The sequence below is a fragment of the Pinus tabuliformis genome, chromosome J (genome assembly GCF_031772625.1).
Source record: "Pinus tabuliformis cultivar Carrire ecotype Pingquan chromosome J, CPIR1, whole genome shotgun sequence".
NCBI lineage: Eukaryota > Viridiplantae > Streptophyta > Pinopsida > Pinales > Pinaceae > Pinus > Pinus tabuliformis.
In genome coordinates this window covers 1,643,523,618-1,643,541,746 of record NC_142295.1, presented here as the reverse complement: position 1 = coordinate 1,643,541,746, position 18,129 = coordinate 1,643,523,618, and the positions used below count along the sequence as shown (strand labels likewise).

The 18,129-nt window shown below is 37.2% G+C and overlaps 1 protein-coding gene across 1 annotated transcript in view; it reads left to right on the top strand.

The window, feature by feature from the left end:
* The first annotated feature begins 401 nt into the window (after positions 1 to 401).
* LOC149233832 (uncharacterized) overlaps positions 402 to 18,129 on the top strand; it is a 160,542-nt gene continuing 142,814 nt past the window's right edge. Inside the window, exons 1-2 of the mRNA XM_089379863.1 lie at positions 402 to 849; positions 13,096 to 13,198. Of these exons, the coding sequence (XP_089235989.1) occupies positions 731 to 849; positions 13,096 to 13,198 (222 nt within the window). The 5' untranslated portion in view covers positions 402 to 730. The remainder of the gene's footprint in view (positions 850 to 13,095; positions 13,199 to 18,129) is intronic.

Sequence of the window (18,129 nt, the reverse complement as noted above, 5' to 3'; positions counted from 1 at the left end):
AAAATGCATCTTAAAAAACCTTGGGGCAATCAAATTCTATAAATTAATTGGATTCAAGTTTTTGAAAATCACTATTAAATTTTAGTTCAAATTAATCAAAAAAATATATTGGGAAAAAGTTTTGAAAATCACTATTAGAATTTAGTTAAAATTGATAAATAGTTAAAATTGATAAAAAAATATATCGAAAAAATAGCCATTTCATGTATAAATTAAACTAAACCACTGGTAATTATTAAAATATTTCATAATTAATACAAAAAAAAAAAACCTAAATAATACACGATACGATTTTTTTCTTTTTAAAATACATGATACCAAAAAGTCAAAACCATATATTGTATCAAAATAAAACATAGATAATAGTATAAGCAACCCAATGATGCTTGAACGAATTTTAAACTTGTTCGTGCAGACTACAGACCATGCTTTTCGTTTCTTGATTTTAAAGGAAGAGCGAGTCAATCGAGGGAAAGGCCTTCCGAATACAAAAAGTTAGAAGAAAGGAATAAATTGAAACACATTTCATTCCATATATTTGTATATATAATCTTGGAGGGCGCGAAGCTCTTCATGTGGTGGGGTATCTCATGTGACCTAGAGCATTTGTGTGGATAATGTGACCCGGGAACTAGTTAGCAGGCCAGATCTCAGAGAGACCCGAGTGCGCTTGTGGGTTTGAAATTGAGTTAGGATTGTAGACAGACGAGACAACAGCGGAAGAAGCAGAATGGCATATGGGCGTCACCATGTATGGTCATTGCTGCTATTATTATCATCTACATGTTGGCTGGGATGCTCGTCCACTCTTTCACAGCACGGAGGAGAAGGCTCCTATGATCACCGAGCGTAAGTGATCCCTTACTAACGTTAATAATAATAGCTTAGCTCATCTTAGATCCTATCCAGTTGTTTCTCATTAAATTTATTTCTTAAGATGATCCAATGCCACTCATAGAATAGAATACATACTACACTCATATGGATTCCAATCTTAGTTTAAGTTCAGCCCATTTTGATGGTCGATGATGATCCAATGGAAGACTAAAAGATTCAATTTGACTATTGTACTGCTCTTTAACGATTTGGATGTTTTGGGTTTAGTTGTTGGTTTTGATCATTCAGGCTGTAAGAAGAATCCTCGTAGTGTGTATTTGCAGAGACATATGTATAGATGGGTATGTTGTTACGTTGATTATATGAGCGAATATGTCTTTAATTTGGGTATCTTCTGCATTCAATTATCATATCATATGAGTGGATCGAAATTGCCCATTATATTTCAACTTTTCTGTGTGTACTCCATTGTAGATGTTTCCTTGAATTTATTGAAATGCTAGCTCGTCCAGGTCCTTCTCTTTTATAGGGCAAGGGGTTGGAGTGGGAAATGAAGACATTCAGAGGTCTTGGATTGAGGAACCAAATAAGCTGAAACTGTCTTTTGTGAAGCCCTGATTCATGAAAGTGCTTTGTAGATCTGCTCTAAATCCTCGCACTTTTTTCTTTGATAGAAGAATGTAAGAAAAAGTCTACCGAGGACGATCACATGTTGGTCTGAAAGTTGTCTCTCGGGATTTAAGGATGAAATAAACTCTGTATGTATTGACAATCAAAATCAATCAAGGAATTGTGGGACGATCTGAGTACCCATGGTCATCATAAACTTGATCTATCTATTTTACGTTAAAAGTATGTTAAAAGTATATTTGAAAGTTGTTGCTAGCACATCCAATGCTGCGCTACTTTTCTAGTGTTGTGTATTGTGAATTCAAGAATTATCCAGTGCAAACTTTATTTTGGGTCTTTCTCTGTTTAAAAATGGAAGGTAAATGGGATAGACATGGGAGTAAGGGCTTTAGATGGAGACAAAATAGCATCAATGAAATTCACATGCAATGAGTAAAATTTTTAAAATAACTCAGATTTGCAGGGCTTCCTCCAGTTAGAGTTAGTAGTGGGCAGCGTCCACTCATCTTTCTCTGAAATCAACAGTCCAGTGTCAACAATTGAGGACTGTTTGATAAATTCTCTCAGTAGCTATGCAGACTCACTTTCAACACCTCAGTATCCTTACTATGAGATAGATTTAAGTGATTATAGGATCTAAAATAGGGATTTTTTTTTAATCTCATGAACTATATCATTTATTTTCCTGCAAATAACCTAGCAACGATGCATTTTTTTTAATCTATTATCAAGGAATCTGAAATTCAACTGAAGTTCAGTCTAACTAATCAGTGTGCAATATGATTTTCTTCTCTTTTGATTTTGTTTTTTCAAAATGTATTCTCCATGAAGTTTCATTTGGAATACACCTTCCTGCAAATGGCTTTGTGGGCAAATGATCCAGTTGACAGTGTTTTCAAGAGTTGTTGATTTCTTTGAATCTGAATAAGAGCCAACATTAGAACCTTGGTGTCATTTGTACAATCCTGTTGTCTGAGTCATTGTAAAAAGTTAATACAGTCGCTAATGTCACTTTTCCTATATATAGATGTAGATATAAAACAAAGAGTCCTTTATTTTTTAATTGAAACCTAAAATTCTGTCATTATATGAATTATTACAGGCATTTCATTGTTGACTTTGTAATCTACTATGAAATAAAGATCTCTACCAGCCAATGATGTTGATAATGCGATGAAGACTTGCAACCAGATTTTACATCAGGATTAATGAATAGCACAAATAACAGATTTTTTTTTTTTTTTCAAACGTGTCTATCCAACAATGCCTATGTTGTGAAAAAGGAATTTTTTGGGAGGTATAGGCTGGGTGATACTAGATCACTGATCACTATTGGAGACTGTCAGATTTTGTCTTTATAGGCATCACCATGGTGTCTGTTTTACTAATCATTGCAATGTGATGGCTTCTACGAGGCTTTATATTGCAAAACAGTGGTGGGTTACCAATTAAGTTTATTCGGTTCAGGGATCTATTATAGTGTTGGGAAAATGACTGTTTATTAACAGAAATCCTAAAGTACTGTTAAAGCCTCTGGATCAGACATTTTGTCCTATAACCCCTGCTGTTACCCACCTTGTCTTTGTATCTCTCTGGTTCTGACCTGATTGGCATTGTGTGTCTCTGTTGTAGGATGTATTGCACCCATGCGTTGAATCTGAATTGTGGGAAAGAATTAAAATATGATATCTGAACAATGTTATCAGACTTGGCCAAGTCAAACTAGTTTTTGGAGAAAAACAGTCTGAGCTGGCTGCCGAATCAGTGTGATTTGGTCTGGTCAACATGAAATTTGTTAGTTGGCCAAGTCTGTTTCAGCCTGCCAGCAGGTCCAAGGCCTGGAGAGAATTAGAGAAAAAATTAATGACCCAACTACACCCTAATTCTGCCTTCGTAAACCCTAATTCTGCCTTCGTAAAGTCCCCCCCCCACCCCCCCCCAACCATCACTCCTCATTTCGACTTTTTGGAGCTGGAGGTTAGATGATGGAGGAAACAGAAGGAAAATCAAAGGAATGGAGAACTTGAAACCTTGAAGGCATAACAAAATCTTGACCCCCTACAGTTTGGTCACCATTCTGCTAGACCTTGCAATGGAGGTGGCGATTTGGCACTATGGAATGAAATTAAATCTTTGGCATCAATAGTGGATGAACTACAAATGAGCAACTACAACAACCCAGTACCATCGAGGACCTAGAGTTTAGGTTGGGAAGGATGAATTGGACAATCGATAGCTCAGAACATAAGATCAAGCAATCCCAATCATGGAATTGCACCTTGAAAAGTTTGAGTGGGGAAATTAGCACCTTATGAAACACAAAACAGTCTCAAGAAGAATACTCCTTGTTACAACAATATCTAGCACTCATAATGTGTAAAAGTCCCAAGCACAAGGTGTTAGTTTGTGTAACAAGGGAGGTCTACACACTGTCACCACAATAGCACTTCCTCTCTTTAGGTTGGTTCCTCTCCAACTCAAGGGTGTCTCTACCAAAATCCTAAGTCTGATTAGTTCAAGTGTATCAATGTAGTGTTTTTGGATCATTGTGTTTGGTGTTGGAAATCTTATTAAGGTGTTTAAAAGAAAGGCTTCTGGAGGTCCCAAACAAAGTTTCAAGTCTTATTTAGGTTGCAATAGGTTCTTAGACTTGCTTGATATCTGAAACTTTAATGACAATGCAATGAAGTTAAGTAAACGCACAAGTAAAATAAAGTAAATGAAAGTACAATGCTCAAATACAATTCTACAAATAAATCTGTGTTCAAATTAGAATGCAATATGCAGAATTTTATCATTGAAACTTTCAAATGCAAATTTCAGAATGATTTCCTTATGAATTGAGGCTAAATTATGTTCTTAAGATGCAAATTTTAGACCTCAAAAAATTATGGAAATTGAATTTTCTGCAATAAATCAATTGCTGGAAACAGCAATTAGTTTACTGCAGAAAATAATACACAACTTCCAAAATGTTGGAATTGAGATTTTGCCTAATTATGATGCATTGTCCAACAACCCTTACAAATGAGGGGAGCTTTTTATTTATAGAGTTCAAGGCTCAACCATCTCAAATTAAATAATTATATCTAAGTGATCATTTTTGATGAGTCAAACAAATATTAAAATAATATTATAGGGCTCTGGGAATTGGTCATCAAATAATTTTTTCAACCCTTTCATGTGAGTTGAATAACCTAGGGCATCTGCTTAGCAGAGACATCTCACAAATAATAATAAAAAAACAGTAAGAGAGGTGTGCCCTTAGGAGTGTTGCAAAGTGGTTGCAACGACCTCCCAAAATAGTAAGAGATATCTTCAATAAGTGCACCCTCCATGAATAACAAGAACCCTGTCAAATATTGATGTGCAAATAACTAGTAGTCCATCAAGGAAGGCATGCCGCTCCTAAACTAGCGAGAGACCTTGTCCATGGAATAAATTAATGATATCCATGAGATCCCTACTCAATGCAAGTCTTGAAATGTTTGAAAAATCTTTTCAAAATAGTAAGTCAAATACTATCATCAATGTGAAAAAAGTCATTTCATACCTGAAAGTTGACCTTATAGTGGAGCGTGTTACTACTTGTACTAGTACCCTTGTGAAAAGTCCCAATGTATGTGTTAACTAGGGCAGCAAAATGGGAAATGCCCATTGTCACCTCAGTACAATTTCCCCTTCACTTTAGGTCGGCTCCTAGAAGCCAAGGTGAATATCCTATTTGATTAAGTAGATCTCTTTAAGTTATTTATGACCATATAAGCTTATGATTTAATTTAATGAAACCACAATATGTGTATGAAAATTAAACAATGTTCCACCAAGTTTCTTGGATGGGGGAGCACAACGCGGGGAGACACATATAGGGGACATGTGGAAGCACCCCCCAAATTTAAGGGGAATTTAGGGTGGATGGGAGGACTCAAGGTTGCTAGCATAGAGGTCCACATCGTTAAAAATATAAAATAAAAATAATAATGATAAAATCCCAACAATAACAATTCATCCCATGCAAATTCATCATTGTGCACTGCGACTAGTAAATAGTGATATAGTACTAAATTCAAATTTGTAAATGTGATAAACATGATCTAGATTTAGATTTAGAAATGGAATATATTGATTCATAAAGCATATACTAAGAAAAATAGTAGATGCTAGAGTTTGAAATAGTAAATTGACATTACTCAAAGTAAAAAATATTAAAGACTGACAAGTCAAGGACTCGGCTTGAGGTAATTAGTATCTAAAGTAAAGACTCAAAAGTTAAAATTGAAAATTATCAATGGACAATGGACAATGGACAATGGACATTGAAAATAAAATGAGCATCAAGGAATGAATGTGAATAAAAGTGAAAGCAAGGTAGGGTTTTTTCATATATTATTTTGTTTTTGTTTTTGTTTTTTTAATTTTTTATGCCTTAGTAGACAAATTTTACGGGGATGCCTAGAAGCACTGATTTTCTAGGGGGGACACCCATAAGTCCCCCTTTTCTAGGGGGACATCTATAAGTTCCCCTTTTGTGGGGGGGGGTGCTTAGAAGCACCCCTTTTATGGGGGGACACTTAGAAGCACCACGTTCTAGGGGAGACACTTAGAAATCCCCCTTTTAAGGAAACACATTTTGTACACTGGGGAAATGTTGCCCCTTGTGTTTCCCAAAAAAGGGGATGTGGGGAAATGTTTCCTCGGGTTTCTCCCTATCCTAGTAGTGTGGGAAATGTAGGGGGTCTGTTGAACATTACAATGTTTTTAAAACTGGACCGGTCCACCTAATGAACTGGTTTACCGACTGGAATCTATCTAACTGGCACTGGTTTGGTCTAAAGTTTAAACGAACCGGTTTTAGAAAAATACATTAAATAATTAATTTTTAATGAAACAAAACTATTTTTAAGATTTAAAACCATGATTCCAAGCCAATAGAGACAAAATATGCAAAGTTCGCTCATTTATATACCATGTAAAAGTGAATATATCAAAATGGCACTGAGTGCAATACATATCATCGACAAAATAGCAAAATACATGAGAAATGAGGCTCTAAATGGCCTATAAAGTCCAAAAACAATGTTGCAAGCTATGAGGCCATTGGCCTACTACAAGTCTACAGTGTACACATGATCAATCATCAAGTTCATCACCACTACTAGCCACAGGATCATCATCAGGAGCTACATAGACATCATCTGGTTCAGAGTTTGAGGATGCCTCAGCTTGATCTGCAATCTCAGTAGCAATGCCACCAATAACAATAGAAGTGGACCTAATGGAAGCACGAGTTTGTCGACCTGCACGACTAGTGCCTTCCATTGGTTCTTTGCCTTTCCTTGATGTTGCTATTGATCCTGGTTCTGATGACGCCACAAAATCTGCTTCATCCCCCGCTAAAGCCATGTTGATATCAAAATCAACGTCAATCACAGGATCTTTAGTCTCCTCCACCCATTTTGATGTTGGATCAATATCGTCCAACACAATGGGATCTATATTAAGTGCCTTGTTCATAATTTGATTCCTCCTCAGTCGAAGGTTCTATTGCACAAAAACAAGATCAAAATGGCACCGAGTGTAATACATATCATCAACAAAATAGAAAAATACATAAGAAATGAGGCTCTAAATGGCCTATAAAGTCCAAAAACAATGCTGCAAGCTATGAGGCCATTGGCCTACTACAAGTCTACAGTGTACACATGATCAATCATCAAGTTCATCACCACTACTAGCCACAGGATCATCATTAGGAGCTACATAGACATCATCTGGTTCAGAGTCTGAGGATGCCTCAACTTGATCTGCAACCTCAGTAGCAATGCCACCAATAACAATAGAAGTGGACCTAATGGAAGCACGAGTTTGTCGACCTGCACGACTAGTGCCTTCCATTGGTTCTTTGCCTTTCCTTGATGCTGCTACTGATGCCACCACAAAATCTGCTTCATCCCCCGCTAAAGCCATGTCGATATCAAAATCAGCCCCAAACACAGGATCTTCAGTCTCCTCCACCCATTCTGATGTTGGATCAATATCGTCCAACACAATGGGATCTAGATTAGGTGCTTTGTTCATCATTTGGTTCCTCCTCAGTCGAAGGTTGTATTGCACGAAAACAAGATCATTTAACCGTTTTTGTTCCAAACAGTTTCTCTTCTTCGTGTGTATGCGCTAAAAAACAGACCAATTGCGTTCACAACCTGAAGCATTGCAAGTTTGACTCCTTAATTTCCATCCAAAACCCCTAAACTACCTTGGAAAAGCCGCACTGTTGGTCCTCCGTGGGCATGGCAGGTAACCGGCCAGTTTAGGACAAAACTGGCCGGTTTGCTACAAATCGGCCGGTTCTGTCCTAAACCGGCCGGTTAGGGCCAAATTCTCACCACCGTGCCTCCTTAACCAGGTTTTTCAGCCGGTTCCAACTGGTGGCCTTGCTGACCGGCCGGTTAGATCGGTAACCGGTTAGCTAGGCCGGTTTTAAAAACTATGGAACATTGTAATTAAAAGCAACATGATTTTAATAAGTGATAAAATGCTTTAAAGATGATTGGTTATAAACAATAGCATAAATCACCACTATATGCACTTGAGAACGAGGGCTACGAGCTAGTGGATGTGTGTGTGAAATCTAATTTAAAAGATAAACAATGTTGAACACTTTAGATTTGAATTTAGATAATTATCTCTCAACAAATAAAACTTCAAAGAGAGAAGGGCCACTTTTAAGCTACCTTTAAGGCACAAGAGTTAAACCAACTAGAATAAATCAATGGTGCAATGTGTGCTTTGATTACCAATTGATCATATGCTAAATAAAGGACAAAATCAAGGATGTCCTCAACTTCTAAGTCTCTTATATGATGAAATAATGCAAAAATTTCAGATTAGAAGCACATAAGAGACCATCCAAGGGAGAGACTTTGAGAGAGTATGCACTAAAAGCAAGACGTCTTGAATGATTTCACTCGGGAAAGAAATAATAAATATAACATGTAACAACAACACAACAATTGTTAGAAACAAGATCTAAAGATGTATAAAAAAGAAATAAGCAAGAACTTGTAGAATAGATGGTGGATCCCTTTAGGGTTTCCAATGTTAGCACTTGGAATTCACTAATAAAATCTCCAAATGAAAGATAAATATTATTTCCCTTTGGCTGAAATCTGCTTTGCCTTTCCAATTGAAGGACTTTATTTTTCATAGCCTGGTTTTGTTGTTGGAGAGATTTAGTCTGTTTTGAAAAATTTGCCTCCATTCTTTTTCATTGCATCAACGAGAATTGTAGCATCTTAGATGTTGATTCAATGGTACTCACGGTATTCTTTTTAGGCTTAGTTTTGGAAAGGCCTAGAAGGGTTGAATGGTTCGACCTTAAATGATTGCAAGTTCTCTTCTATCTTAGTAGCATACTCCTTTGCTGCCCCTAGAATTGTTGGGGCCTTATCTCGCAACAGGAAACCAGGCTGTCCCTCAAATGCTTTGGTGTAATGGAGCAAGATCATGTCATTGTTTGGTTTCAAGTTGTCAGGGAAATCTACTATTAATTTGTTAAACGTATCATCAATTCCTTAACAGTTTCGTTGTCCTTCTTCATCTCATAGAGTTGCATGAGTATTAAGATAATGTCCTTTTTAATTGCCCATTTCTTCATGAAAGCATCATGGAAAGCTTTCCGATCATTAATGCTATTATTAGGGAGACAATTGAACCAAGTTCTAGCATTTCCAACTAAGCTTAAAGAAAACAACTTCATGACCACGTCCTCTTCTTCATTTGATACATCGTGTTCACCTACTTACTTGTAAAAATTCTCAAGGTGTGTTTCAGGCTTCAGCCTTAACTGTGTCATCACCAACAAACATGGGTCACCATTTCTCATATATTTTAGGCATATTGTGAGAATAACCCTTAATTTTGGACATGTCCAATGGTTTGTAAACAATCTTTACCCAAGGCTTAACACTTTATAGTAGCCTTTCGGAGCCTGGAAAAGTCTTTAGAAGAAGAAAGAAAGATGTTTCCCACTCTTCCACTGTTAGTATTCCTGTGAATCCAAATCCCTTTGTGAGCCAAACTCAAACAATCATCATATGTGATAAGCCTTGAGTAAGGAATGTTTACAAATGACTTGACATGTCTAGGGTTAGGGGCAATGTTGCAGGAAGCGGGGATGCAAAAGTGTCATTTCCCAAAAATCTAGAAAGCGAAGTATCTACTATATATATATATATATATATATTTTGCATTTATGTTAAAAAAACATCAAAATACCAAATTAGTTGTAGAAGATATGGAAGCATGCATATTTGTACATAAATCAAGATAGATATATTAAAGATTAATTATTCGAGCATCAACCATTTAGATGCATCAACCATCTAGAATCTAGATTCTTCTCCTGTTGTCTAGCCTTTGCCTCTACCTCAATTGTCTAGGGATATTAGTCAAGGTTGCCCAATTTTGATCTAACTACCTAATCCAAGTCTTAAAATATGGTAGAAAAAGCTTAACATGCGTGATCGATGATTTTGACTTGATTGAAAGGTAATTTTGTGCTAAGGGTGTGACAAAGGAGTTCAACAATTAACACCACCAACACTAGGGTACATATAGGGCTTGGTGCTCTTGATTAAATGCTAATCACATACCCTCATACATGATATAATCTAATGAAATGCAACAATCCCATTGATCCTAAATCATTGAAAACTGTTAAGTCTGCTGAATTTTGAATATGATATGAAATTCTATTTTCTCCATATGAAGTCTGATGAGGTTGGAACCACTCTCAAACATTCTAAGTCATTTCATGGTAATGTTAAAAATTTAAGTGAAATGATGAAAATGAAAAATAAAGGAGAATGTCGAGAATTTAAAATTACCATGAGGGAGCATCTAGGAAGCATCTAAGGAACCACCCAACCCAACTTAAGTCAAAGAAAAAATAAAAAAATATTTAGAACCCTGTGGAACCACCTGTCTCCCTTCGGATCTGTGCTTGATCCGTCGCGGATTTGGGGAGGATATGTCATCGGATCCGGGTTTGGAAATCCAAAACCGCGGATCGGGCCGACATAGTTCTGAATTTCCTGGAACCGTCTTTGCCGACCCAATTTCGGTTTCGAAATTCCAAACCGCAAATCTGACAACAGATCCCTCACGGATCCGTACGGGACGCGATTCCTGGTTTGGATCCTTGGGCCTGGGGGGCGTTTCGTGCAACATTGGCTAGGGGTTATCCTCTCAATATGCCTAAAAAATATGAGAAATGGTTACCCAAGTTTATTGGTGATGACACAGTTAAGTGTGAAACACACCTTGAGAATTTTTACAAGTAGGTGAACATGATGTATCAAATGAAGAAGAGGATGTGGTCATGAAATTGTTCTCTTTAAGCTTAGTTGGAAACACTAGAACTTGGTTCAATGGTCTCCTTGATAATAGCATTAATGATTGGAATGCTTTCCATGATGCATTCGTTAATAAATAGGCAGTTAGAAAGGACACTATCTTACTACTCACACAACTCTATGAGATGAAGAAGAAGGTCAACGAAACTATTAAGGAATTTGATGATAGGTTTGACAAATTAATAGTAGATTTCCATGACAACTTGAAACCAAACAATGACATAATCTTGCTCCATTACACCAAAGCATTTGAGGGACAACCTGGTTCCCTGTTGTGACACAAGGCCCCAACAACTCTAGGGGCAACCAAGGAGTATGCTGCTAAGATAGAAGAGAACTTACAATCATCTAATCTTGAACCATTCAACCCTTCTAGGCCTTCTTCATCCAAAAGTAAGGCTGAAAAGAATACCGCAAGTACTAGTGAATCAACATCTGAGATGATACAATTTTTGGTCGATGTAATGAAAAGAATGGAGCCAAATTTTTCAAAACAGACTGAATCCCTCCAACAGTAAAACCAGGCTTCCTTCAGTTGGAAAAGCAAAGCAGATTTCAGCCAATGGGAAAACCAAAAAACATAAGCGATAACAGTGCTCAAAGTAGAAAGTCATCTTGGGATTGAGACCCTTGGGGGGGAGGTTGTGAATCCAAGTGAACTGAATATACTTCTTGTAAATGTATTCTTTGATTTTACTGTTCAATTGCTGCCTAGTGTGTAGAAGCTGATCGAGTGTGTCTAAGGAGTAACAAGGAGGCCTCAGTGAACCAGCAATGCTTCCATCCCAAGGAGTTATGTAGAAGCAATATTCTTGAAAAGCAAAGAGCCAAGAAGGGCTTCTTCCCCCTCCTTGAGGTTGAGTCCCCCAACGTTCGAGTCCTATGGAGGAAAGAAACAAGTCTGAAGATAGTTTTGAGGTGGAGAGGATGGGCTTCATCCTTTGCCTGGATGCAGGCTTGAGGGGCTGTCCATTTGTAACATCATACATTGTAGTAGGAGTGTTTGGACTCTTTGAATTCTAGCCTAGTCAGAGGACAACAAGGTAGGCCCTTGAATATGAGAACCATAAAGGATAATAGGTCTGATGATCATGTCCAAAAGGTGCGTCTTGGATGAGATGGCCTGAAAGTGTTGCCTCTCAAGCATGGAAAGTGAACCATATCCCTTGTTGAACAGGGGCTGAAAAGTATCCCTCCAACTAAATTGTGTGCTTGATAACTGCATGCCGAATATGTGTAAGTCGTGGTTATCTGAGTCTCAGTCCCGTAGAAGGAGAAGTGGTAATATGACAAAGAGCCCTTGGACACAGTGAAGATCATGACCTTAATTTTACTAGGGTGAACCACCAACTGCCTAAGATCAACGATCACAGAATCTGGCCATGGTGTCTATTTTTTTTAAGCCCTTAGGAGAGGAAGCTATGAGGACCACCACACCAACAAAAAGGAGAGAATAAGTCAGGACATGATGCAGAAGACAACCATCACGCCATTTATTTTCTCCCAGAGAAAAGATTCCAGCTCGCTGCTCATCTATGTAGACTCCTTGAAAAGTCCTTTTCTCTATTCAAAATATGGAATAACTTTTTCAATTTTGTCCTTTTTAGGGAAAAACAATTATTTTCTTTTTATAATCTGTAGCTTCTAGACTTGCAAGAAATTTAGTCTAGCACATTCAATTGATCAAACTTTGTTGAGTTCTTGCCATAAATGCAACATTATCACCATATAGCAATAATTTTATGATAAAAACATTAGTAAGAACACCATTCCTTCCTTTCCTTATCAGGTCTTTGAGCTTATCAACATATATTCCAGGAATCCAGACAGCTGTGTTTAGCACATATTACATGCAGCAGCAGCAGCCAATCTCCACAATTTAGTATCCGTGAGCCTTTTTAAAGTTTTTCTCCAAATAGCTCTTGTAAGAAGATTTTCGGTTTGCTATCCTGGTCAAGGTTTGGTCCTTTGTTTATGTTTTATAATGAATAAACTAGGGATATGGTTTAAGTATCTAGTAAATTTTGCATGTAGGACAGAATGGATATATAATAAATTTTGGTTTGATGTTTTACTTGTTTTTATCTCAATACAATGATGGCAGTCTATTTTCAAGATTTCCTTGTCAATCTTGAAATGGCTGTATTGTGATTGGTCAAATTATCGTTTCATCCCAAATTCTAACAATGCAACTGCAAATAATCTGGTGCAGGCTACCTATTATAGAGCCAGACTCTGGGCATACAAAACTAATTCTTGCAAAGGGTGGGCTAGATGCAATTTCGAAGTTAGAAACTCCTATTGCGGCAGTTGCGGTATGTTTATGCATTGATATTTTTTGAAAAACTATTGTGTTAATATGGCATATTTGAATATGTTTTGTAGAACTGGATACATCCTTGTGCTATCAATACAGGCATATTGCAAATAATGTTGTGTTCATTGCACCATATTGCCTTGCTTATGAATTGTGGTGTTCAGCATGGATGGGTTTGCATTTGAATGTTGACCAAACTGCGAAAAAATTGATTCATCAGTTTCAAGGGCAGACCCTCTGGATTAGGAGGCCCAGAATTGAATGGGCCAAGTTGGGATTTTGCGATGCCTATATGCTGTAGAAGTTTTAAATTTTTAATTATATGCTCCATTTGACATAGGTTATGTAGTGGACTGAAGTAGTTTGTTTCATACCTTGGTCTGGGAGAAAATATACAGAAAATCTTATGTTACAGACGAAATATCTGTTACTATTTTGTATTCTACTTTAGGAAAGTATTTTATAATAATTAAATTCCTTGCTTATACGATGAATATACTTCCAGAGAGTTAAAACTAAGTGCTGCGAATTCACAAATAAATCAAAACTGTCAAATGGAAGCTATCCTAAGATCATATGGATTCGTATAATGACCCTTGAGAGCAAATGATGCAACCTGAAATATGAGATGCATACAGACAACACTAAGAGAGGGTTATATTATTTCTTGAACATTTTCATCGGTTATCTGTTACTGTAATCCTTGACTCTACCCTTAGAACTTATAATAGCATCTCTGAAGTTTGAACATTATGTTGTTTTAGTTAGCATTATTATTCAGCGGCTGTTCATTTTGGAATTTTAGAGTCTTGATGATCATTAAGTCCATGGTTGATGGGCTTGTGCTAGAGAGAGCTTCACCACATATTTTGTCAAGTATGGGTGTGTAGTTTTGGTTGTTATAGCAGAGGTGTAGAATACCATAGTATTGTCAATGTATTGCAGTGGCCAACTTTGAATGACGACAAAATTGACAGACGACTTCATGTTCTAGCCAATTTTTCTCCTTTTGTAGCTTAATTGCTTGGGTTTACTTGTTGAAGACTAAGGCATGAAATGTTTTTATCAAATGGGTGTTGAAGGGCTGAAAGTGGCTGAAACATAGGTAACATTATTTGTCATCAAGAAGATTGTGCCTTTGTTAAGATCTTAATTGTGGTTTATTTCCTTTGCATATCTCTGTGTTTATCAAGGAGATGTTTATGTATATCTTCATCCTAATCAAGAATTAGCTACATCTTTCATCCTAATAAAGAGTTAACTACCATTCACATCTACCTTGGGTAAATGCACCCTCACACTTGTTTTGACTCCATGAGTTGGGGTTTTCGCAAATAATTTGCTACATTAGTGGACAACCATATAGGTGTGTTTGTAGCTTCTTTATTCAGGCTATATTCACTCTTAATGTCTTAGACTATTGCCCCTAGTGGTTGATGCTTGACTCCACTTGCCCAATGGACTTGGTACTAGTCTTAATTATCTCGTCACTCCATTTATAAAATCGCTTTTGATATTTCTGTTTTGCTAGAGCTAACTCTTCTTAATCATCTTGAGCCTCTTTGTAATATGTTTTAATAATCCTGTGTTAGGGAAACCCTCTTTGAGTTGGAGAAGAGCCAACCTAAAGACCGCGAGAAGATTATTGTGGTGACTTTGGATAGCCTCTCCAAGTTGCCTTTGGGTTCTTACCTTGTGCGCAGGAATTCTACACATTGGGTACGAGTTTGAGTGGTAACAAGCCCAAATCCTCTTATTCTGGAAATAGATCAGATTTGCCGTGATCGATTTTCATAAATCAAATGACCAATAGAACCATGCAAACAAGTGATTGATCCCATGGGAAAGATCAGCATAGTTAGCACTCCCTTGCAGTCAGTCATGGAGTCTCCTATGGTGGAAATATGTATTCATGTGCTCACTGCTCAAGCAACCAAGTAAGTCTTTTGGCTTAAATTGGGAACATGGTCCCTCACTAGTGATCAAGAAGAAAATAAAAGAGCCAACTCTCTTCCAATCTACCTCCTGAAACATTTCCATCATCCTCATCTCCATCAAATCACAGCTATTCTTCATATCCAAGCAATGATCAAACTGAGGATGTCCTTGCTGACACAAATCTACAAGGCTGATTTGTTGCTTTTCTTCTTGACCATTGTCTTCATCATTGGAAAGATCCAATGAACCAACCTATAAACTTGGCTCTTCAACTTTATCTTCATGGAACTCTATGGCTGAAGCGGTGCAACTATCGGTGTACAATTATCCAACTATGAGTCATTGTCAATCTCTTACACTGTTGGAAACTTCATCAGGTGCAAAGCTTCCACTATTCTAGTCCTTTTTAGTAGCAAGGAATACTTGTACTTTTAAGGCAATGCAAAAAATTTACCCTAAATTTGTTCGATTTTCACTTCATAAGAGGGAAAAAAACTTTGAATAGGAAGTAAAGACATAATCCACTTAAACACTTTTTAGTCGAGCTGATGGATGAATCTTATGCAATCTTGTGACAGATCTAACATGGAAAATGATAATAGGTTCATCTTCTGCCTTCTTAATCTGAGAGAACTACTTCACCAAAGAAATCATGTTGCACCCATGGTATTGATTTAGCATCCATGATCACTCATGACCCCATAGCTCAAACATGATTAGACATTGATATTCCCTTTCATTCATCAGCCCAAAACCATAAAATTCTCAAAAAACCTTTTTTCCTTTTTGTTTTTCTGTTGCTAGGCTCTCCCTTTCTCCCAACCTATGCTATAAGAATTGAGATTAGTAAACCATAGGGAAGCTCCCTAGGTCAGGATCATCTACTTTTGCCTAGTCTAAAGTGAGAAAGGCAAAGCTACTGAGGTAATAGTGGGCAGCTTGCGTAAGTTGCCTTTGGGGTCTTACACTTGTGATTAGGACTTTTGCACTAAGTTTGAACCTGGGAGGTAATAGATCCCAACAACTTCTAATTTTGGTAAGTAGTTGGTTGAGGATAAAAATGTAATATTTTATTATATTCCTTGGTGAACTAATGGATCTATTAAAACAATTAGTTGTTTATTGTAAAAGGAGTTGTGCACAAACCCTATATAAGGGTTTGCTAAGCTGCCATGCTATTGCTATGAAGCGGGGAAATGACAATTACAAAGAAATGTAAATTATTTTTATATTAAAAAAAATAGAGTTAAGAATCAAACCATTCAGGAATCACAACAGTAGAACCATAAGTTATAACGAAAAAGAGAGTTCTCATGCATATTACTAGTAGCCATCCATGTACCATAAATGGTAACCAATGATTTGATAAGTTATAACTATCATTGTTAATTGGTAATTTTGACAACCATTTCTGTATGAGCATGAAGCAGGTCATACGAGTTTTTTTCTGAGCCACATCCACATCTCCACATCAACAATGAATAAATTGGTTTTCTTGAAGTGAGCAATAGTGTAGCACATGACGTAGATCAGACCTTGACCATAATAACCTTGAGAGCAGACCTTCATATAGAAGACTTTGAGGTCAGACCTTGAGAGTAGATCTTGACATAAGGATAGCTCAAACCTTTGACTAGGTGGCAAGAATGGAGTTTAGGGTTTGAGCCTTTAGGCATTTAGGGTTTTGGGATTTATTCTATTAAAATTTGATTTCTTTGGGGGATCAATGGTGTAGATTTTGGGTAGCTCGGAAGGTATTTTTGAGAAGGATACCCGCCAAAAGTAGTTGGTTGGGAAATTTACCCAAGGCGGGGTTTTGGACCCAAGGATGTAGGTTGACCTGTTGCTGCACAAACTAGGAGGCCTAGTATACATGCTAGAACTAGAGGGCAAAACAACATTTTGGGACAGAGGCCCACTTCACCACAACATAAGTCCTCTTCTCTTCTTGGATTTTCACCGACAAGCGGAGTCCTATTATGGAGGAAATCACTTAGGATGATAGGATCAATGATGTGATATGAAATGATTTCCAAGGCCCATTCAAAGAGAGGCTCAATTAATGGTTCAAATGCTTCAAGGGAAGCTAAAAGGCTCTCCAAGAAAGACCTATGAAGGATGACTAGACCTTGGGCTCAAGAATGTTCAATAATGATGAGAGCCTAAGATTAAGACTTCTAATATTCCTCACTTGTGATTAATGTCTATACTAGGGTTCAAAGTGAGGCAAGGATGGCTCATTCAATGGAAATATTCAATTAAAGGATGAGCTTTGGGAGAAGCTAGGATGATTTTCCACGAAAAATCCCTTTGAGAGAAATATTGTAAGATACCTAGGGTTGAGAGATATACTGAGGTAAAGGCTCATTCAATGGTCAACTATAGTTAAGAGAAAAGGTTTTGAATGATGAGATACAAAGTGCAAACCTTCAAGAAATCCCCAAGTCAAAAGCAACTTCAAGGGTTCCCACTTGGTGTGATAGCTAGGGCATCAATTTATTTGAAATTCCACCATTGGAATTCATTCAAAATTGGAGGATGCTTATAGGAGACACAAATGAAGAAATTTGTCTGGACGGAATCCCAAAATTCCTCCTCCATAAAATTCCGCACCAAGCCTTATAAAATCTCTTTATCCTTAAGAGGGACGAAGAAAAGACGAAGAAAAGAGGTGAAAGAATGATTTTTCGTTGAGTTAATGTGATCATCAAGGATCTAGGACTAGTGCTTAGCTATTGGGAAGATTGGAGTCAAAATGCTCAAGATTTGGGAACTTGCTCTTCAAGGGGGCTTAAAGTGTTGGAAAATCAGATAGGCAGTAAAGAATTTCTTGATCTTGATAATTACTTGTGATGTTTCTTATTATTACAATTCTTTATATCTTCTTTCTTTAGTTTATTAAGCAATTACCAAAAGTAGCAACACATAAAACAATGAACACAAGATGTAGGCACATGCCAGGGCAAAACCCCCTTGAGGGGAAAAACCCAG